General features: G+C 43.9%; 1 protein-coding gene across 2 annotated transcripts in view; it reads left to right on the top strand.

Moving 5' to 3' along the window:
• Window positions 1-23,089, top strand: part of LOC129127871 (cadherin-4) — a 421,144-nt gene that overhangs the window by 330,373 nt on the left and 67,682 nt on the right. For both annotated transcript variants that reach the window (XM_054644769.2, XM_077187244.1), the window contains 2 exons: window positions 2,670-2,814; window positions 15,675-15,847. In XM_054644769.2, the coding sequence (XP_054500744.2) occupies window positions 2,670-2,814; window positions 15,675-15,847 (318 nt within the window). The remainder of the gene's footprint in view (window positions 1-2,669; window positions 2,815-15,674; window positions 15,848-23,089) is intronic.

The raw sequence follows: 23,089 nt of genomic DNA, 5'->3' as shown, positions 1-23,089 counted from the left end.
TAATAACTTTAATTTTAGCTCTGAATTACTTTTTTTCAAAGACAGTCTGACCTCTGACTGTAAAGTTATTGAATTGCTACATCTGACATGATGAAGGATAGCTCAACAGGTGGGAGCCAAAGCAGTTCCTATGTAGGGAAGAAATGCAGATATTAAGAGCATTGCAAGTCATGAAACACAAATGGTACACCCTGTATTGAAAGCAAAGCTGGACTTCTTCAGGCTTTAAAGAAAACGTGCTGCTTAATTTCCTTTGAAAAAAAAAAGTGTTTTTCTCCCAGCTCATTTCATGTGGCAGTTTGTTCTCTTTGCTTGATTAAATGTTAATCCAGCCCATCCTAATAGTGTGCAGCTCTTTTTGTTAAGCTCTGGACTTCTGATCACCATACATGAAGGGGAAAGTTGCATCAATCACCAGCACAGCGAGAGTGAAAGACAGGAGCCAGGGCTAATGCAATTAGCACATTTATTTGTCATGCATCAGAGGAGCTGGAGACCTCCCTGTAAAGTCAGCTCTGACTCCCAGCAGCAGCCTGATGGTGCAGGGAACTGCTGGGAGGGACCAGAGGCCGCCATCCTGCTGGATGGCAGAGCTGGTGTGTCCCTGTCCTTCAGCCCCATCTCCCAGCCAGCCCTGGCATGAACAGGCTGCCCAGAGGAGCTGTGGCTGTCCCATCCCTGCAGGTGTTCAAGCGCAGGTTGGACGGAGCTCGGAGCACCCTGATCAAGTGGAAGGTTCCCTGCCTGTGACAGAGGGTGGGAACTAGATGAGCTTTAAGGTCTTTCCAGCCCAGCCCGTTGTGTGACTCTGTGAAGCTGATGTCCTCTGAAGCCTTGGTTCCCTCTCAAGTTTTCAGTGATTGAAAAGGCTCACGAGGTATTAGAAAGTCTTTTTTCCCAGCCCCGCGACCGAAGAAGAAGTTGAGATTTGTCAGTTCTGCTTTTCAAAGTTGTTTATTTTTCCTTATCTATAACATTATTTCTCTGACCTGCTGAGATCTGTCTGGCAGGTCAGTTTGTGGCACGCTGACCACCCTTGGGGTGGTGTTTGCTTTTTACACTAAGAACTATGTGTACTTTATTTACAATAATTTTCCAATACCTATCACCTATGTTAGACAGTCTGTCTCTAAACCAATCCAGAAGTGTCACCATCACAGCAGAAGATGGAGGACAAGAAGAAGAAGAAGAAGAAGAAGAGCAAGAAGAAGAAGAAGAAGAAGAAGAAGAAGAAGAAGAACAAGAACAAGAACAAGAACAAGAACAAGAACAAGAACAAGAAGAGGAAGGACAGGACACGCCCAGATTGCTCTATCTTGCCTCTTGAACCCCCATTCTACATCCCCAGAATTCTACTTCTTCACCCTGTGATAAATTAACTATTATTCTACTCAAACTCTTGTGGCTTGTAAATCTTCACACAAAGTCAGTAATTGTTTCCATGGGCTAAAATGGAAGGCACAGGTGGTTTTGATTCCATGCCAAGGTCTCTGAGCCCCTCGCCAGGGTCTCAAGTCATCCAGGGCAATCCCAGGAATGTCCTGGGTTCCGACCGTTCCCCAGCCCACCAGCCCTGTGGGATGTGGCACCATCCCGAGTGCCATCCCCTGTTCTCGTGGCAGGGTGGAGGTTCAGCAGTGCTCACAGGGGCTGAGATGAAGAGGGATGGTGGCCAAAATCTGCAGCCCTCAGAGCCAGGCAGAGCCTCCTGGGCTGGGGCCGTGCAGCTCCTCCCTGGCTGTCAGAGCTCTCCCGACGCCGTTCAGCCACACACCATTTACAGTAGCCATCTGTTCCCTCTAATGAGAAAGCTATCCATTTTTTTCACCTGGTTACTGATTGTTCCAGACTATTGTGATTGCTTCGTTTTATTAATTACTCATTTTGACATGCTATATCTGTCTCTTTTGTTCAGAAAACAGATGCTCTTGTTTCTGGGCATTATTACTGATGGTTATTGCTAATAAGATAAAGCTGCAGTTCCAGTTTAACTGAGGGCTTAACACTGTGGCTCTGGTTATTGAAATGCCTCAGCACTGGGTATTTTATTGAAGCCTGAGGAAATTGCATTCTTAGTGCCATGGGGGCTCCCATTATTTGAAGGAAAGGGACTTTTTAAATGTCTTTTGGTGCGCAGAGCAATGGGGTCGGTAGCTGTTGCTGTTCCTGGAGACCATGATTAAACAAAGAATAAACATCACTAAGATCATGCTGAAATCTCTTCAGTTACTAATCCCTAGTATTATGGGTGTGAAACGCTGCAGGTTCCCATAAGAAACTTCTCGCTCAAAATCATTTCCTCACTTTACTTGGAACTAAGCAAAATTTGCTTTTCAGATTGTCAGACGAGGTTCAATATGTCTTAAAAATTAAAATAGAGTGGTCTGTGAGCTGTGAAGGGGATAAGATAGCATCACCGTACCAGAGTTGAAGTGTTTCCACTGACAATCACTGTTTCAAAATATTATTTCAATATTATATTAAGCTCTGAAAAACTGTGAGTCGAGTGTAGATGGAAACCATGTCAGTGCTTTCTGCTGGAATTAGATACTGGCTCCATTCAATTTGGAGGAAGTATTTATGATGTAAAGTCACTCCTTGCAAAACAGTCTCTCATTCTGCCACAAATGCAGTTGCTGATATTGTGCTTTCATTGTGCTCATTCCCAGCTCCGGGCTCATGCAGTGGACATGAATGGAAACAAGGTGGAGAATCCCATTGACCTTTACATCTACGTGATTGATATGAATGACAACAGGCCGGAGTTCATCAACCAAGTCTATAATGGATCTGTTGATGAAGGCTCTAAACCAGGTACAGTTGAAAAAAGTCTCAAAGTTTCCCAGATTTTCAGACGTTCATTTGGTGTGGTGGCTTGGACTCTGCTGGCATCACAGGGGATGAGGGAGAGGTTTGCTCTTGCTGGCTGTTGGTGGAAGACTGATGGAGGTGAGAACAATCCCATTGTATATCTTTTTCTGGATGAAGAGAAAGTGCAGACTTGGGATGGAGGGAACCTGGGTCCTGGCGGTCCCTTCCTGGCTGTGGAATTTGTAAAAGCAGTAGTTTTGTAGAGTAATGCTGTGTAGCACCATTCTCACACACTCACTGCACACGTACAGGGCTGTTATTCTAATTACAGAGCACTGAAAGCCAGCCTGGCAGTGGCCTTTCCCTGACCCTGTGTCTCAACTACTCAATATCCTCCTCCTTGATATTTAATTCAGTCATTTGCCAACTCAATATCTGGCATCCAGTCAGACTCCAAGGAAGGCTCTGTCTCAAGAAACACTTTCTTGCTTGGGACCCAGTGGAAACCTGCAGAAGTGGGAATATTCACATTGAAATTGCAGGCTCATCCTCTGTCCCCACAGACTGTTCTAACAGAGGGTAAAATAGGGAAAAACCTGAAGTTGAATTACAGGAAATTTATGGGTGAAAAATCAGTGAGGGTGTAAGCTGTATGAGGAAAAGTGATGATTTTTACATGAGCACATTTATATGCTTGGGAGAAACAGAGCTGTAAAGGTCTTTAATGTTCTATTTCCAACTCTGCTGTTGATTTGTTATTTAAGTGTGGTGTAACCCTGCAGTTCCCAATATGGGAGCAGGGTTGGTTTAGCTCATTGCTGACTGTAACTAAAATTCCTGTATCCATTCTTAGTTCTGTGTCACCAGTACAACTGGAAGTCTCCTGAAATCAGAGGGAGTTTTTTTTCCTAGATTGTCTCCTTGGTTATTTGCCAGCTGAGGGGTTAAATACCCCGTGACTTTGGTTTGTGTCAGCAAACATTTATCACAGCGGCTCTGCTGCCGGAGGTGCGACAGGGAAGTCTCCGGTGGGCACTGTTTTTAACAAGGTGATTCACAGCCCTGATTGATTGTCTTCCAGCACTGTGAGGGACGGGCAGCTGTGGGGCACACGTGGTGGGGACAGAACGTGACATTATTGCTGAGCAAAGAATAGGTACAGCTCCCTTTCTGATTCCTTTGGGTGGCAATGTCCCAGCTTCAAAGAACTGATCCTGGTGCTGCTTGGAGGAGGGAAGGTGAGAAGTCCCTGAGCTGACAGCTCTGATGACATCTTCCCAGAGAATTTTTCCAGCTTTCATTTGAAGGCCACTTTGGGGCATATAAAGGTTTGAAGATTGATACAACATTTCCATAGCAAATCAAATTTCTTACATCTTATTCGAGGACAGATCAATATTCAAAGTGTTCCCAAATGTTTTAACTAGCTCTGTTCATCTGTCAGAGAAGCAGTAAATTGCATCCTCTTTCTTGTCTGAAATCCAGATGAGCCTTTGAGCTATTAAATAGAACAGGATAATTTGCCTACAAAATACTTGTGCCTCTGCTTCTAGCAGTGTTTTTTGGTATTCTCTGTCCCAGGCTGCAGTGCTTGCCTTTAAGGCAGGAAGGTAGAAAGCAATCTGTTTTTATTCAAAAGCAATTACATTTGTCTTTGATGTATTTGTCAGGGGTTTTTTCCTCTCTCTCCTGTTTAATCGGTATTCTTTTAAAGGTTTATATTAGTATTGAATTTCTCTTCCTTGCTTTTGTTGAGCCTCCTAGGAATTTCGGTACTGGAGGCCCTCATTCTGTGTGCTTGGCAAGAAACATGATCTTGTGCCTTTGAGAAAGTGATAGAGAGGTCATGGAGTTAAAGGGAATATCTGCAAGCTCCTCCTTTGCCTCAAAATTATCTGTCCCTCTTTTATGCAGAGACAAGTGTAGACAATGTATTTAGCTAAGGGTAGATCTTGCAAATATTTAGAAACTTTTTATTAGTTGAAGATGCCTCAGAATATTGTAACAACTAAGGAAGTACCACACCAGCCATTGCAAGAGAAGAAATACGTTACCAGAATTCATTATTATTTCTGGCAGCAGTTGAGAAATGAAAGACACTGCATATTCTTTGAGGTAACAGCAAAATTTGTTCAGTACTGATTCAACAGTAAGTTAGAGATGTATATGCATCTATAAAAATATATCTGCATATGTGTGAATATCCATGCTTCAAGCAAACCAAAAAATCTTGTTATATGTTACAGGAGTTCAGCATTCATTTTCTTCTGCTCAGTGCTGCTGAACTATGCCTGAGGACTGAAAATGCTTCCCTGGATATCCTGTGCAATTGTTATTTCTCACATCTTCCATATGCCCATTTATAATGGCTGTGATTAAAAATGCAGGATTACTTGATTACTACAGTATCTGCAATGTTCTTAATTTTGCACACCTCTGATGAGAGATATCAGAGTATCCCAAATAAATGCTGACTCTGAGGGCAGCTAGAACGAGCAGCCAGTGGCTGTTTGAAGTCAGTCGGAATTTTGCCCAGATTTAATTTAAAAAAAAACCCAGATAAAAAAGGATATATGGAGCTTGAGCTCTACCCATGGAAATTTTGCAGAGCAAGACCATCACAAATGTGCTGTAGAGCAGAGGCTGAGCAGGGCACAGTGACCTTGAGCTGCAGGGAAAGCCCCGCTAAGACTCCAGTGGGATCAATAGAGCAGCTCCTGTTCCAGTGAGCAGGAAAGGGCCCCGAGGAGCTGTCCAGCATTCCCAGGGTCCAGGATGGAGCAGGGGCAGGGCTGTGTGTGCACAGCAGGCAGGGCTGTCCCTCCGCAGGATCCTGGTCCCTGCTTGGGGCTGGGGTGTGGTGACCTGGAACAGAATGTGTGGCCTCATCTCTGAGCCTGGCAGGGATGGAGGGTGGCCAGGTGAGATGTGACCTCCTGGCTCAACAGTGGACATGCCAAAAGAGGGTGGAGTGAAGCAAGGAAAGGGAATGCAGAAGGAGGCGTGCTCCAGCCTGCAGCACGGTGTGACACTGCTGGGCACTCAGCCTCCCGCAGGAGCAAGTTTGCTTTACCCTGGAATACAAATATACAAAATTGTCCAAGAGCTGGAAGAATTGGCAGTGATGTGAAGAGACTCATTAGACAGTCTGATGGGGTTTAAGTGAAGGGGCTTCCCAGCCTGCAGAGCACTCAGCCCGGGTTCCCAAGGAGCTTGCTCTCTGCAAGTCACCTTGAAGCAACCCTTGACAGGAATAGAAAAGAAATCATCAAGTATTATTAATTATAATAGGTTGTTGTTGCTGGCTAAGATTATAATAACTTAATTGAAATAGTGTCTTGAGCCATAGCATAGTGTTCCTGAAATCAGGAGCTCACTCTTGGTGAAGTTCTCTGTAGTGAGAACTGGCCCTTGGACATCCTCAGATGTGCTGGCTCTTAAACTGAATGATGCTCTCTGAAAAAACAGTTTAATGCATTTCTAGCTTATCTAGCCTCAGGTCAAGTGGCTGGGCAATTTAAAATGTGTAAAAGTAGCCCCTTCCAAAAATGCAGAACAGGAGTAGTGATGCAGGATTTCCTTTTCCACAGGACCATCTTTCTTCCTCACTCTGCCCCTGCATGCTTTCTTTTGATTTAACGCGCCACTGTTTGAAAGTGTATCTTAAAAGACCATATTTTACTCATGTTGAATAATGTTCTGCCTCTTTGAACTTTGCCTCTGTGTGAAGAACACAGCCAAGTTTTTAAAATGCAGCTGCAGGCTGGAGCTGCAATTCCCCTGCTCCCTCTGGCAGCCTTGCTCAGCAGAGCTCTCCTGGAGCTGCTCGCTGCCTTCCAAGCGCTGACAAAGCGGGATGGCTGCAGGGCTGGGCTGCCCAGCACTGCCTGCCCTGCAAGGATTCTGCTGCCTTTTCCATGCCCACACCTCCCAGCTGCATCACACCAGCTCCTTACAGCAGGAAGGAACTGGGGCTTGGAGTGGGATTTTCCCCTCTGTGAGCCCAAGCCCCTGAACTTGTACTGCTGGGTGTGCAGGATCCCAGCAGCGTCCTTGCGGAGGGCTTAGAGTTTCAAAAAAAATTACTCAATAAGAGGGCATGAAAATGCTTAAATATGAAAGAAGAAAGGGAATTTAATCACAAAATAGTGTGATGGAGAAGGATTACTTCCATCTCTGCAGAAGCTTAGTTTTGCTATAACCACAGTAGGAAGGATGTGGAAGGATGTGGATGTCTCACTTAACTGAAGTGTTCAGTTCTGAAAAGGTCAATGTGAAATGCTCTGCAGTGACTTGAGTGCTTTGCTCTGGGTTGTATCTATTTTGTTTTAACAGAAAGATTGTCAAAAATTAACTCATCTCTCCAAAACAATTTGTTCCTGTCAGACTGGCCTTTTCCATTCCCATTTATCCTTTCCACTTCACTAACTCTCTGGATGCATCTTGGTCCCTTTCAAGTCAATAGCACAAGTCCAGGTGACTTCTTTTAAACTCTATCCAGCCCCTTCATTCTCCTGGAGCTGTGTAGGATAGTTTACTCCTACCACCCTTCTTAGGAGTGATGTGAAAGAGTGCTGAGTGTAGACAGTCCTCCAAAATAAAGGAATATTAGTATTTCTTACATGAGAAATGTTGTAATTTAAAATTTCTCTTTCTCCTCCTGAGTCCATGGAACTCTGATAGAATAATTGTTGATAACATGCCACGTGAAAAATTAAATAGCTGGGAGCCAAATCTATGTGTGGCAAATCAAGTTAAAGAAATCTCATAAAAAATAAACAGTATATAAAAAACCCAAGGATTTTAAAAGCTGATTATTCTACTAGTGTCCCAGTTTGTTTATTTTATTTCTATGCCAGCAGAGATTCCCTCAGAGATTAACACCATGGACTAATGCACAGATGGGGCCAGAAACTCGAAAGTCATCTGAATATTAAGAATTTAAATCTTTAGCCTCAGTGATTTGAACAGAAAGCCAATTATGAGGCTGAATTAGTTTTCAAATTAAACTGCAATTTAAGGCATGTGAAATTAATCTTTTAAGGCATTTAGTTGCATTTGTATATATATTCATGGGGAGAATTTGGATTCTGCAGTTCTGGCTTGTTCCTCTTCTCCGGACTGACGGTTCATGAGGAGATACCTGGTGTGCCTGGTTGTTTGTTCAGTGAAGGAACAGAGCAGGTGTAGCTGGCTAGCAGGGCCTGAAATCTGAAGAGATGATGCTTCATTTTAAAAAATTAATAGGACACAGAGTGAATCCCTCTTCCTGCCACTGCAACCCATTGCAAAAATGCCATAGCACTGCTCATAGTCAAAACATTCAATATGCTTTTCCAGCTTGGAGGTGAGTTCATTTTAGAACTCTTCAGTTAGGAAGGTCCCAGTTCAAGACAGCACCTGAGCAGGTTCATGGATGGGGCTGCCACACCTTCTGGTTTGTAACACTAGAAACTAAAATGATGCAAATGCTGAATGTTCCAGAGAGATCATGCACAGGTAAAATATTCCAGAGGGTCAGAGTAGGACTCAGTGGATTCTTCCATTCATCCCAGAGGTATTCACAGGTTGGGTGCATTACTTCTGAACCCATCCCAAGTTTGAATATATTCATCTATGGCAGTGCCATCTTCTGCACCCTGGGCAGGTGCTGCTCTTATCCTTGCACTCTATATGCTATTAAAAGTGGCTTTTAAACCTGATTGTATTCTCTCACACATTACACACAGACTTAGGATACACAATATTCTTTTTCAAGTTCTTTTGCTCAGCCAAGCACAATTTTAAGGTAAGAAATTGTTTTTCTGCAGACTCATGTGGTACTGCTTTTCATTTTCTTTCAAGGTGAGTGGTTATGAAATCTGTGCTCTTAATTTCCTTTTCAGAAGCATCCAGTCCCAAGAGCAAGGAAGTGAATTATAGGATTGTAAGTGAGAAAAAAAAATGTAAATCCCAAGACTGGTGGGTTTTCCCTCAAAAAAAAAAAAAAAAAAAAAAAAAAAGAAGGCCATGTTGATGTAAAGGAAAAAAATGTGGAAATCATGGTCTGACACCAATGTAGGAGGGAGTTACAGCTGAACACTGTAATAGCCTACACTCCACCTCCTTTTCACCAGCAGTTACAAATAGCATACTATGATATATATAATAACATTTATATTATATTGCACCACTTCATATTGTTTTGTATTCTAGTGCCAAAACTCAGGGATTGGATTGCAGCCTTGTGGAGGATGTGTTCAGTGTCAGGTTGTGTGCAGCTGGGGCTGGAATGTTTCTGGAGTCACACATGCTCTCAGTGCAGCATCAAACCTGGGTGTTCAGCACAGTTCAGTGGAGATGTTCAGGATATCTTGTCCTGAGGAGCCATGCTTTCCCTCTCCTTTAAATCAGCCCTGGAAATCGAGAGGTTGTGTGTTCAGGAACTCAGCCAAGCTGAACCTGGTGGATTTATGCAGCCAGAGGCTGGATGTGCCTTTGCCCACCCTGACGTTGGACTGGTGGGATTCCTCTGGGGTAAGGGGGTCTCAGTGAGCTGCAGGCTGCTGGAGGGGAGGGATCTCCAAATCTGTAAGGGCCACGTGTGTGCTGCAGTCAGTGCATCTGCTCCTTGGCTCTCCGGAGGTATTTATTCCATTTTTAACCATCAGGGGCTCTTATTTCCGTCCTGGGTGACAGCAGCCTCTTCAGCTCTCTCTGTTGTCTCTCCAGACCTGCTCGCTCTCTTTATTCTCATTAGGCTGGCTCTTGCCCTGTCTGAAGCTGAAAATCCAATGTCTCTGCTAATTAGGAAGTGGCATCCGTTATGAATTAGGTTAGCTGCTTGAAAGGTCAAAATTTGCCAATGATTACAAAAATTATGGTGAAGGAGAATGACAGTAGCTATCAGTTACAACGGAAAGAATATCATTCAGAAGGAACATGCTGCTCCTATTTCGTTTTTTTATCCAGAGCATGTGGGATGCAGTTTAATTTAGGTATATTTGCAATTTATTATACCTGCAGTACTTGCACTCACTTGGGTCATCTTGATGTCGTGTCCATTTTCCTGTTCACCTCTGTGACTCCACTCAGCACTGTTGCTGGGTCAGCTACCCAATTCCACTTGAAACCCTTAACAACAAGTGTGTGAAATTGTTTCACATCACCCATTGAATACATTTATTATTTTTTCACTTGAGGATGCAGTTTTGTTAGGTGAAATGCTTTAGTCTTTAACGTTACAGAAAGATCAGTTGTACTCTGAGCACTTTTTCAGGATCCCATCATTCTTCTCATTGGAACTTGGTTTTGATGCCTTTGCTTTTTCCTGTGTGTGTTTCTGTCCCTGAGACTTCCTTGCAATGAGTGAAATCACCCAAAGAGTGAAGTGTGTCTGTTATGAGTAGTGGCATGAGATTCCCATCCTCTGTGGGGAAGGAAATGATTATCAGGAAACTGTTCTGAGTGGAAAATTTTAGCTTTAGGAAATGTAAATTTTGCACTGTTCTTCAATATTTAATCTTCCCACAAGTCTTACTGTCTTCTCTATCTAGCATCAGATGCAGAGGATTCACTAAGTGAGCTTTCCAATTTAGGGGGAAAAAATGAGGAGTAAGGGGAAGTTTCCATTAGTACAAAGCCATTATTAACTTGGGTTAATGAAGATCTAATGTAACATGGCTAGCACCACATGTCTGCACATAATGATTCCGTCCTTTTCTATGGGGGAATGATTAAATTAAGTATCTTGTAGGTCAAAATTAGACTGAGAAGGTTAACCAACCTTTAATGATTCTGCAGCCATTTACCAGCCATTTAAAAACATAAACTGTAAAATAAAGCTGGATAGAGAAACAGCATTATCAGTAAAAAGTGGGTGAATTTTTAGTGTTTTCTGTTTATATCATAGGAAAAGACTGAGAGGATTATGTGGTTTTGCAGTGACATGTGGGATAAAGGGCAAAGTGAAAGGAGTTTTGATTTTTATATTTTGTTGGCTTCCTGGTAAGTGCCCATTAGCTCTTTATTTTAACATGCATTAAATCTAACTAATGGATATCAAACCAGCTTAGAAAAATGGCAATTATAAAGCAATTGTAAGAAAGACTTCGGGAGCACAACTGTGCCAAAATATTTTTTGTGTGCCTTAAACTCCTGAAAGCTCCATCTTTATGGAGAAATGAAGTTGCATAGATGGGAGAGCAGAGATTGCAGACAACGTGAGGGGAATTAGCAGCCCTCAGCATGCTTTGGGATTGTCTGAGCTACAAAGAACTGGGCTGATTCTCAGATTCCAGAGTGATTTGAGGGGGACATTTGTTTATGACTGTGCTTATCTGCTTACACATGCTCAGGGCAGCTATCTCTCTTGTTCTGCTTTTCTTTTTCCTTAGTGTGTACAGATGGGATGAGGTATGGTGAATCTAGCAAAATCTCTTTGCAGTCTTTTGCAAGGAGATGCAATTCATTTTAAAATTGACAAACAAAACTGAATGTACAGGTATAAATTATCTCCCTTTGCTTCCATTCCCCCAGGTTCTGTAAGGCTTTTTTTTTTTGCCTATCCTGTAGAAACTTTAATTAATCCAATGGGAATATTTTCCATAAGGTTTGCTTTCAAGCATTTCTCTCATGTGTCTTATCCATGGTTAGAAACAAAACCATCTCATTTGACAAAATAACATCTGGGAGGTAACAGTCTCTGGGAAATCAAAGGGAAGGCATTGGGAAGTTACAGATTCTGGAGGTCTTGCCTTTCATTGATAGATCTCCTTTGTCATGCCATCCATTAATTTTAACTCAGGTGATGTATGAACTCTGCACATTAGTTAATGAAGGCTAATGCACAGTAATCTTGTCATCACTAGCTGTGCATGGTAATTCAATCTGCTGCTCAGAAGAGCTGTTCAACATGCAGCAAATTTGATTTAATATTGACATGATGTACTAGGTTTGGTATTTTATTTAACATACCATGTGCCTTATTTGATGAGAAATGGTTTTCTTTCAATAGGTGACATACCTGAGTCAGGCCAGGTGTGTAGTTTAATGCAGTTATATCAGATATATATCTGTTACACCTGCACTGGGTATTCACCCTGTGATACACTGCACAGACTGGGGCAAATTTCTGAGTTTGGGCACTTTATGCATTCCTTTAATGTTGTCAGTGTGCTTGAGAGCAAGCTCTGGAGAGCAGAAAAATAAAGGTGATGCTTTTCTCAGGCACTGAAAGCAGAAAGTCCCTCTTGCCCTGTTTACACTTGTTTAACCTGCTCTTGGAGCTTCTTCACCACAGCAGGATCTGATGCAAAATTGACAGAGTACAGATTGAGGGTCTTGAGTGTGACTTGGAGGAGTTTTCTCAGTGTTTTGGTCTGTAGTAATTGCTCCTAGCCTCTGTTTGGGTAGGATATGGAGCTGTAAATATGGTGTGGTTAATACTTTGATTTCCACAAAAGACACACATCCTGTGGGCCAGATTAAGCAGTCAGTACTTTGTCACTTAAAACCAAACAAAACCAGCTTCAATCCTCGAGTGTGTTAGAGCTGTGCTCTCTGCCACTGTATGTTTGCCTAATTTGTGTAGTATTAGGGGCTGGATACAGGGATATATTGCCTTTATTTTAATATAAAGTACATGAAGATGTATCTCCGTGTAAAGGACATAGAAGCATGACATTACTTACTTTATTGCAGGTAAATCATCACCAACCATCTGAGTACAGAGCAAGAGTTTATACAGCACCCAGAGGATGTCAGACACTTTATCTGTGTAAATCCACATCACTCTGTGGAATACTCTTGTGCACAGATCTGTGTTTGTGTCATTCACTGCAGCATGCAGGTATCTGGAGGGTAAATCTTGCTTAAAGACAGGCTAAATGCAAAGCAAACCAAGTGGAACATGGCAGGGGGGTGGGTTACACCAGCTGATCCCTCAGGAGCCATTCCTGGGGATGGTGCCCTCAGCATGGGGAACAGGAGATGCTGTTGGTCAGCACTGCCAGCTGGGAAAGGTGCACACAGGAAAGGGAGAGGAGATGCCAGCCACTGTCCAGACTGTGGGGAGGGAGAAGCAATTTGCAGCCAGCAGACTGTGGTCAGACAGACAGACAGACAGACAGACAGACAGACAGACAGCCCCAGGGAGAGCCAGGAAGGAAGTGGCTGCTGCAGCTCCGTGTGTGCTGCAGCCACACAGGGCCCTTTGCAGAGGGCCTTTTATTAAGTTACAAGATAGTAATTAATGCCAAGTTCCTCTCTTTATTTTCTCTGTGGTTGGATTTCATAATGGAAATTAAAGATAGGAGATAGGGAGCAGATTGCCTCTTGAAATACAGCTCCCTGGTGCTCAGTTCATGGCTTTAGAGACATTTGTCCAGCCCCATCTCCCTTTCTGGAGATGCAGGTCAAATACTGCTGAAATAGTCCTTTTTCTCTAGAGCAGATGTGCTTAGTCCAGTCCTACACTGCAGGAAAGGAGCAAAAGGGTCAGAGAAAGAGTGAAGGAGACCTTCTGTGCTCTCCATCCACAGTACAGCTGCTGTCTCCCATCCCCTCCCACCAGAGCTGCTGCCTGGCAGGTTCCCCCACCATTTCATGCATGTGCTGGTTAATTTTGGAACCTGCAGTACAGTCTGAGACATCCCACATGAGGAGGGACCACAATTTTGGGGTGCCCTTGTCTGAACCTGGAAGTCCAAATGACTTTCAGAGCTGTTTTTTTGCGCTAGAAGTGCCTCATGAAATACCACCTGTTTTTTGGAATACATCCTAAGACTGCACATGTCCTAAAATAGATTCTGTTTTCCCCTTCCGCTTCTGTTTTCATTAGCCCCAGGTTTTGACATTCTGTTCAGAGATATTTTCAGTATTGAATGCATTAAGATAACACAAATTCCAAATCAAACATCTCATTCAGCATATTTCCTATTTAAATTTCTCCTGTACATTTTCCCTGTAGTTATCTAAGGGTTGGTTTCATTATTTGTATCAGCTGTCTCGTGATAACTCGTTTTGCAAAAGAGCAAAAAACGAATGCTTGTAGAGAAAATAGAGAAAATTTGTTGCTTGCACAGCCTTGTTTCAATTCAGTGTTCCTTCCGTCTTCTGAAGTTTATTGATCGGGAGAATGTTAAAGTTGTTGAATAGTTTGTTTTCATTTCACAAATGTGAATCAGGATTATTGCAGAAAAACAGGAATGTATTCATCATTAAGATTTGCTTTACACATTCATTTATTTTTTAATCTATAATTCTTATTGAACTAAGAAAACTCACAGGAATATATGTATCACCACCGAGTACAAAAAGAGCCTGATTGAGGCAGATGGAAGAGCAGCAAACACTTCACACAACTGCAAAAATACAAACTTCTTCTGCACTTCTGCTAATACTGAGAAACACTGGTTTCCCAGAGTTGGGAAAGGTGCTGGGGGGATTTCCTACGTGCTGAGGGGCTTAAAGACACTTGGCTAAGGTACCAAATGCTGCAGCCATTCAGAGCATGTGGTGTTTTTCAAGTCTTTTGCAAATAGATAAAAGCTCTGCAGCTCTCTGGTCTTCCTGAACTGGGAGTGTGGTAGCTCCCAGTGTGACCAGGCTGGGTGAGCCAGAGGAGACACAGCATGGTGCTGATGCAGCCACATGTCCTCAGGTTTGTCCATGGCTCACATCTAACCCAGAGACCAGAGCAAACTCAGCTCTTCTTGTAAAGCACGTGTGGCTCCATCTGGAGTCAGCTCAGGTTCTTGCTGGGACCATTTGCATCTCTCCAGCATGGCAGGTTCATAAGTTGGTCTGTGCTCAGACTTCCCAAATGCACAGTGTTCGAGTGGCACCTTCCCTCTTTTCATGGATGCTGTTGGGTTTGGTGATCACAAACGAGGTTATGTCTGGTTTTGCTGTCTCTCTTTGCCTCCCACTCCTCTTCTCAGGTCTCATATCATTATAGTCATCCACTGTTGCAGATTGCTTTGTGTCAGCAGTGTGTGCCTGCCCTTCTAGTCATTCCCTCCCACCAATACAACAAGTGTAAAGCTGGGCCCTGTGAGCTCTGGGGGGGTCACAGGACCATGCAGCTGCAGGAGTCCACCCAATCAAGTAACATCTTTTACGCTCCTAATGATAATTTCCCACTTTAGCAGAACACCCTGCTGCCAGACTCCAGTGCTAATGAGCCTGTCAGTGCATCAGTGCACTCCGACATATCGAGAATGTAGGGATTTGTTTTTTGCAAGGCAAATGAAGACACTGATGATTGGCAAGAAACAAACCAACAATTCAATACATCACTGGCCACACATACCAAATAATTGATTTTCTGTCCTGCTGGGCAGCAGCTGTTGTATTTGCTCTGCAGAAATGGATTTTTTAATCCTGGAGGGAAAAGAAAGGTGGAAGTTTCTCCAAGAACTGGAAGCTGCAGGCAGTTCCTTCCTGCACTGGGCATGGGCATGTTGATGGTGTCCTTCTGAAGCTGCTGAGAAGTCTGATGGGCTTTCCACTATTAAATTCTGCTTCTGAATGCATGTGAATGTAGTGATTGGATGGGAAAAAAAATCTCCTGTGAGAATCTGTGAAAATTGCAGGACAAAAAATGCTGCCCTAAAACTTACAATCACTGAAAGAATTAGAAGTTAATCATAGATACCCTCACATAACTTCTCTCTATCTACCAGTTACACGTAATCATCATCCCTCCAGATCATCCATCTCAGCAGTGTTGCTATTTCCATAATCCTCGCCTTGCCTGCCTGGATTGAAGTGAGCTGCCTATTCCACAGCATTTCTGAACAGAATGCATGCCCCCAGGTCAGTGGGACCACAGTGTGCTCTGCACTGAGGTGGCCCTGCTAACTCTTCTTGCCTTGTTCCAGGGACCTACGTGATGACAGTGACGGCGAACGACGCGGACGACGCCACCACGGCCAACGGGATGGTGAGGTACAGGATCGTCACCCAGACCCCCCAGAGCCCTTCCCAGAACATGTTCACCATCAACAGCGAGACCGGCGACATCGTCACCGTGGCTGCTGGCCTTGACAGGGAGGTGAGTTTGGAACCATCTCACCAGGTGTTTGGTGAGGGTTGCTGATGTGAAAAGCACAAACCCTGTCTGGTGGGGAAGATGAAACAGGGAAGCCTTATAGATATGATTGCCTGGCAAAAGATTTTGAGAATATGGAAATTATAAACGAGATTGAAATGAAAGCAAGCTTTGAGATACCTTAGTTACTGATCAACTGGAAAACAATGGTATGGCCAGCTGAAGGTAATCCCCTTTTGATGAAACAACACCCTCTGCTTGCAGACAGGTCCAAGGGTCAGAGCAGACCCTACTAGCTTGGCAGAAGGGGTCCAGAGAGTAGTTTTTCGGGTTTAAAATGTAACACAGTATGATAAGGTAATGATTCTTATAGGTTGTATGTAAATGCTGTAGGATTTGTATATCGTACTAGATTGGTTAGTGAGAATCAGAATATTCAACACAGAAGAAGATTTATTGTATTGTAAGGGGAACCTCGCTCTCTTACGCTCTTATCCTCTCATCCTCTCTCTCTCTCTCTCTCTCTCTCTCTCATCCTCTTTACCACTGTCTTTACCTCTCTTGGGCCTGCTCTGAGCTGTGGCTGGCAGCTCCCAGCAGGACCCCTGCACCCACACCCTTTGCAATAAACCCCAGGTTCCACGACCTGGCTTCAGAGATCTCTCGTCTCCGTCCATCCCGACCGTCCTACCCCCGACACTCCTACCCCTGTCTTTAATGCCAAGGCTCTAAAAGCTGCAGTTGAGGTGTGGAGATCACAGTCTTTGCTTCTGCAGCAACTGTGGGGCGTCGTGGCTTTGATGTGATATTTTTGTCTTAATCCATATCAGTCAATGAAACCCTGAGAGAATCTTCAAACTACAGGAGCTGATATTTTCCTTTCCTAAGTTTGTAAAACTCAAAGATGTAGAAAATACTCCAGGAAGCATCGGAGGATGAATAAATGGTCATTTGTCCCCCCCTTCTGTTGGGGGGAGATAAAGTGACAGACATTTGTCGCCCTTTCTAGACCTGTCTTTCTTAGTTCTTTGCATGTGATCCCTGGAAAAGGAACACAGCCTGCACTTAGCACACTTCATGTCCTTGTGTCATTTCCAAACTAGTAAAATGTCTTCCTGTAATTTCAGGTTTGTGTGGTGTTCTTCCTATAGTGCCTCTTCTTTCTGGCATTTTACAATGTGGAGGTTTTCCAAATGCAGCAGAAATTTCACTTTTACTGACAAAATAATACTCTGCCAGTGTAAACTATATAACGTGATTCTCAGAGCTCTGCCTCCTCTAGTTGGGGGTGTAGTTCAAGACAAAGCATTTATGCCTCACACATTAAACAAAAATCAGTGCAGTGTCAGTGGTGGGATGGAGTGAGTGGGGAAGGAGGGGATGGGGTCAGTGGGTGTAAAGGGAGAGAACCCCAGAACTTCAGTTTTGTTTTATTCCCAAATGGAGTGTGCAGGTGATGAAATTCAGCTCAATGGAACTAGGAGAGCTCTGTGGACCAAGTGATGGGAACAATGGGCCACAGAGAGTATGGAAGGAAGGACTTGCTTAGTCTGAGGCTCAGATGTTTATTTTCAGACAGTCCCCAGAGCCAACACATCCACTGGGCGACTCCAGTTTGGGAGAGCCCCATGTGCTGCGTTTCTGGGAGAAGGCACCTGAAACTGGTTTTGTTCTTCTTTCTCTCCTTTCCTCCCCTGTGGCAATGTGAGGGCAAGCAGGAGTCGTCCCCAAATATGGGCCTGAGACCTAAACTCTGAGAGGTGAAGCCTCCAGAACCTTGGAGATTTTTCCCATGCCCCTCAGACCAGCAGCACTCTTTTGGCCCCACTGCTGGTGCTGTGCCAGGCTCCAATCAGGAGACATTCCCTGCCAGGCATTGTGCCCATTTCATTCCCATCTCTGGGGCTGCTTTTTTGCTTCAGAGAGCTTGGGGAGGAATCCCAAAGGCAGCTGCAGAGAGCAGATAAAAGCCCCAGCAGCAGCTCAGCAGCCCAGGAGCATCCCGAGACACTGGGATGGGATGGGATGGGATGGGATGGGATGGGATGGGATGGGATGGGATGGGATGGGATGGGATGGGATGGGATGGGATGGGATGGGAATGCTGGCTGGGAACAGCACAGGGCTCACCCTCAGCACCATTTCAGGGTGAGCTGGCCCAGGGGGGACATGCTGTGTGGAACAGCTTTCCAAGGAGAAGGTCAGGAGAGCAGAGAACTTTCCAGGTGTGAAGTAAGGAAGCAGAGCTGGGCGAGCAGGAGGAGCTCCAGCACCTGCTCCTTCCCACCTGATGTGGCAGACTCTGCAAGCACAACCTAGGGTGGATTTGACCTTTCCCTGCTCCTTTTATTCCAAGAGCTGGGAAGTTTGCTGAATCTTAAGCAGGTAGATGATCCCAGGCAGTGCCAGAGCCTGCGGCAGGCTTGCAGTGGAAGAGGAGAAACAAGTGCTGGAGAGATTGCTGGCAGCCCCCAGGGGGATGGTAGCAGAGTACTCAGAGAAGAAATTGAAATTCTGGCAGGAAAATGCTGATTTTATGGAAATGAAAGAACTGTTACTGCCCCCCTGACATCAGTGGGGGCCAGCATTTGAATGCTGGGCGTTACGGGCAGAGAAAGGTCGTCAGTTTATATTAATTTCAGAAACACAGATTGGGATAACTTGGTGGGAAAGAGGTTTTAATCTCAGCAAATCAGCTCAGAAAAGAGGCAGGTGATAATTAGGGGGAAAGGATAAGTCAGAATCTCTTTTATTGCTTCTCTCTTTGCATCTGAAGTATTTTAAAAACTTGCAGGGGAACCATGTGCTTCATGTAAGTTCCCTTGTGCACAGGGTCCAGGAAATCACAGCTGGCACATTGTGTGTGGAAATCTGGTGCTGACTGTCCCAGGCTGAGTACAGGGGTGGGCAGGGGACACTTGGATCAAGGCAGAACAACCAGCTCTGGGCATAATCCTGGGGCTGCCCTGAAGGTACAGGGCATGCTTATTCCCAGCTCTCTCTCCTGCTTTCAGGATTGCATCTGGAATTGGCAAAACTTCCTGGTTTATTAACATAAAGTGATATTGCATCTAAGTTGAAAATTGTGTTTAAATACCTCCATTACTGTGCCACAGACTGGTTTTTTATTTTTGTTTGTTTTTCCTGAAAACTTGAGGAAGCTATTAAAGGAGTGAATTTGGGGTTGCTGCTGACATTTCCTTGTCGTTAGGAAAAGGAGACGAAGAGCAATATTTGGAATGCAGATTTGTGTAAATTAAAATGTTAACAAATCTGACCTATTCAGCTGAAACTCCTATAACCAAGATAAATTCCCTGGATACCAGTTATTTCTCCAAATGCTTATTGACACATTTATCAGTGCCTGAGACATGATTAAGTTAAGCTGTGGTGATACAGAATGAGGTTTTCAGTCTCCATTGGACCCTTTTCCCTTGTTTCTGCAATGCAAAGCAGGCATAAAAATAACTTCTGGAGCTGTTCCATATCTGAGAGACAGGTCCATGTTCCAGATCCAGCATTTGTCTTTCAAAAGGGAGAAAAGTCACTTCAGAACTGGTGTTCCTAGCTCAGCATTTCTGTTGCATGCTCATTGAATGAGATTTCCTGATGTTCCCAGCATCTCCACTTAAATATTGGTTCTTTGCTGGTTTCCTAAATTACCTTCAATCCATGAAGGAATGAACTGGATGAAGTTTTAGCTTATTTTGTGTCAGGACAAGTGTTTTGTTTGACCAGTGAGAAACCTATTTAAAGACCAAGTCAGTATTTTTGCTGCTGTTTCTAAACCCCCATTTCCACAAACCATGGAGGAAATTAAAAACTCAGCCTCTCAAATTATGCTGGTCTCTCCTAAATGTGCCTGACACTGAAGATAGCACAATCAAAAGCCCAAATACTAAAATATCGATGGCTTTAAAGTTACCTTACCTGGTTCCTATTAATCTGGATGTAAATATGGTGACAATGCTCTGTGTCCACTCTCTCATTATGACTGCATTTAATTGAATGGATCCCCAAGGAAGATAAAGTTAATTGGACTGCACTTCATAAAGATTATTAAAGGAAGACAGTTTAGCAACAGCCTGATGTAAGCCTGGATGGCTGAAGGTGAGAAATGCCAAGGGTGGAACAAAGGAACACCCATCCCTTGAACTAAGGGGGGAAATTATAGGGATTTAGGGTCATGAGAGGTTCAGAAGTGCATTCAGACAGCCAGGTTTGGATGAGAAGGTTAAAAGCAGATACTTGCTGCAGGAAAACATTGGAGTAGCCTAGGAAATCTGCAGCTGATTTAATGAAATTAGGAGGGGAAAATCGTGTGATGGTGGGAGCACAGAATGTGTGAATTACAGGGAAGGCTGTGAATGCAGGAGATGAGCAGGCTGTGGCAAAGTTCAGGGGTAGGAAGGACCGTGGCAGCTGATTTAATTTATGGCAGGCTGCTGCAGGAGTGGGTGGCACTACACGAGGCACTGCCAGACTGACGGCTTCATTTAGCAGCACGTCTGAATTCCACGTTTCATTAATCTGGGGGGCTTATTTCCCCACTGGGAAGAAAATTGCAAGAGGTAAGAAAGGGTCAGGTGAGTCTCAGACACAACAGAACATTCATGTTTTTGTTTTCCATCCTGAAAAGTAACATTCCTCTGTCTAACCTTGCAAAAGTGACCAGCTCTGTTCCGCGTGTTTCTTTGTTCCTTCCACTCAGCCCAGTGTCCCAGGTGGGATCAGGCCCAGGCTGTCAGTCTGATGGTGCTCCTGGTGCAGTAACTCAACCTCATGACCAATTTTGATTTCTCTGGTGGCAGAATATCTGTCTCAGTAGCACAGTAAACCTGCAGTGGGACTATAGGATAGGCAATATCATCCTCTGAAGAGCTTCCCCTAAATATTTTATGAACACGGACTTTGAGCAAGCAGGAGGGAAAAAAAAAAAAGGAATGAGAGAAAAGGAGGTGATTGATCCCAGGCTCTGCTGGCAGGCCAATAAATGTTGAGACATCTCAAATGTCACCCAGGTTTATTTGAGATAATAAGTGTTTCAGCACTGCGGTGCTTGTAGTATAATGTTGCTAACTTTTTGAGATGTCCCTTAGAAAGGAGTCCCTTCCCAGCACATTCATCTGGTGCTGGAGAAATGAAGGAAGTCAGGAGCACTGAGTTGCTTCTTCCAGATTTCTGTATGTTTGTATTTCTTTTAAAAGTGATTGGATCTCTGCTGCTGCAAATGCTTTTAAAAATACATGAAATCCGATTCTATGATTACTGCACTTGGCTTTCTGAAAACGTGATGTTGCTGGTCCTTCTCAAGTGAGTGAAAGATAAAAGGGAGAGCCTGCCAACAACTGAGTTAGAGGTTTATTTTATTTATGAATGAAATGGCAGAATTTTTGTGGGGAAGAGGAGAAGTTCTTCTTATTAGCAGAGACAGTTGATTTCTTTTCCAAAACTCTGGGTTTGGTGCAGCTCCACATTTCTGATAGTGCAGAATTTGAAATGTTATGTTATAGGAAAAAGAAAAAAAAAAAAAACAAACAACAACTGTACACTACTCCAAACACTGAGCAGGGATGGTTTTTTACTATCTGCAGTAACTATTTTGGGTACATTTATCTCCAGGTCATCGCAATAACTTTTCAAAACCTTCTTGTTCATTCAAACGCTGGCTGGGAGTAAACAAGGCGTTGCCCTGGTACAGAAATTACTTTAGCCATTGAGATTCCAGTGAAAAATTCCCATAGATAGACATCCACTAGTCTGAGATTACCCAAATACAGTGGGTTCAGGCTGGGTTTGTCTCTTCCAGCCAGCCAATCATCCAAATGTAGCCAGCAGGTAACTCAGGCTGAGCCTGGCTTTCTGTACCAGAAAACTTCCCCCCGACAGTGGAGTCCAGCAGCTCTCAATCCTTCATCCACCCCTGGAATGCAGCAAAAGGAATTTATTCTGTTCTAAATTATCATGGCCCATGGTAATTACTTCCCTCACTGCATAATCACTGTGATGTTCTGCAAAGCTGCCTCTGCTGCTCCAAGCAGGGCTGGAGGAGCATCTGCTGCAGTGTGAGGCTGAGGGATCCCACACCACACCAGTGATGGATGAGTTTACCTGGGCACATTGTCACTCATGTGTGTGTACTGACAGAATACAAGGAATGAGGGAAAGTGACATCTAAATGGCTTGACTGCATCCTGAGAGCTCCTGTTCCCATTTTCCTCAGTCAGATTAGCCTTCTCCGAGGAGCAGAGAGGAGTAATGCAGAATTGCTACAAGCATGTCACCTTCTGACATGCACAATCCAACATCCACCCTGTTTGCTATTTGTATCTATTACAGGAGTTCTTTAAAATGAGAGGGATTCTGCTTTTCATGTTCTTGTCACTGCTGTTTCCAGAGAAGAACTAAAACAAGGTTGTTAGGCTCTGTGGAGCCATGAGTATCTTGCTTTTCAAGATGAACTTCCCATATCACTGCATCAAAACATGCAGAAAAATGCCTCCACAGCTGAACTCACAGGAGGAGAACCAGAGTGAGGCATTAGTAATTATTTTGCCAGCAAGGCACATCCATTTCTATGAATTTGGACCACGAGTCCTTGTATTTAGCTTCCAGACTTGCAGGCTCCCCAAGTGACTGGGATGATGAGGGACTGGAACAGACCTCCAGGGTTAAGTGGCTTTTCCACTTCTCACAGCATTCAAGCACTGATTGGGAGTCCTTGTGGAACATGTCTTCAAGGCAGTTATAAACTACCAGAGTCTTAGCAGGGATAAGCAGGTAAAATACTTCAGCATCCTCTTTCAGACTGTGTTTTACTTGTCCCTTCCAGCCTTGGCCCTGACGTGTTTCTGCCCCTCTGCCACTGAGGAGGAGTTTGTCCCCTTGCTGTCACACACCTGGCTCTGCCCTCGGTGTCTGCCTGGCAGCCACGTGCCATCCCAGGGATTTGTGGAGCACAAAGTGACTCTGAGGGATGAAATCCACTCTGTGCACATCATTTCTGGTGAATACCACCTTATCCCTGATACCTTGTAATTTTTCAGGGCCATGTAACGAAAATGTAAATACTGAATCTTTATGTATTAATATGCCTGAAATCATTACTTAAAGATAAAACTGGTTAAATTATTCAGTTATAAAATTATCCCATTTCCACAGCAGCATATCCTGTCAAAGGAAGAGCTGATTAGCCATAAGCTGAATTTAGCCAGCAGATTTATGCTGGATTCTGGTTTATGTTTC

Source organism: Agelaius phoeniceus, chromosome 17 (assembly GCF_051311805.1).
Source record: "Agelaius phoeniceus isolate bAgePho1 chromosome 17, bAgePho1.hap1, whole genome shotgun sequence".
In the NCBI taxonomy this organism is placed as follows: domain Eukaryota; kingdom Metazoa; phylum Chordata; class Aves; order Passeriformes; family Icteridae; genus Agelaius; species Agelaius phoeniceus.
Note: the sequence above shows the minus strand (reverse complement) of the source record. Positions and strands in the feature narration are given on the sequence as shown.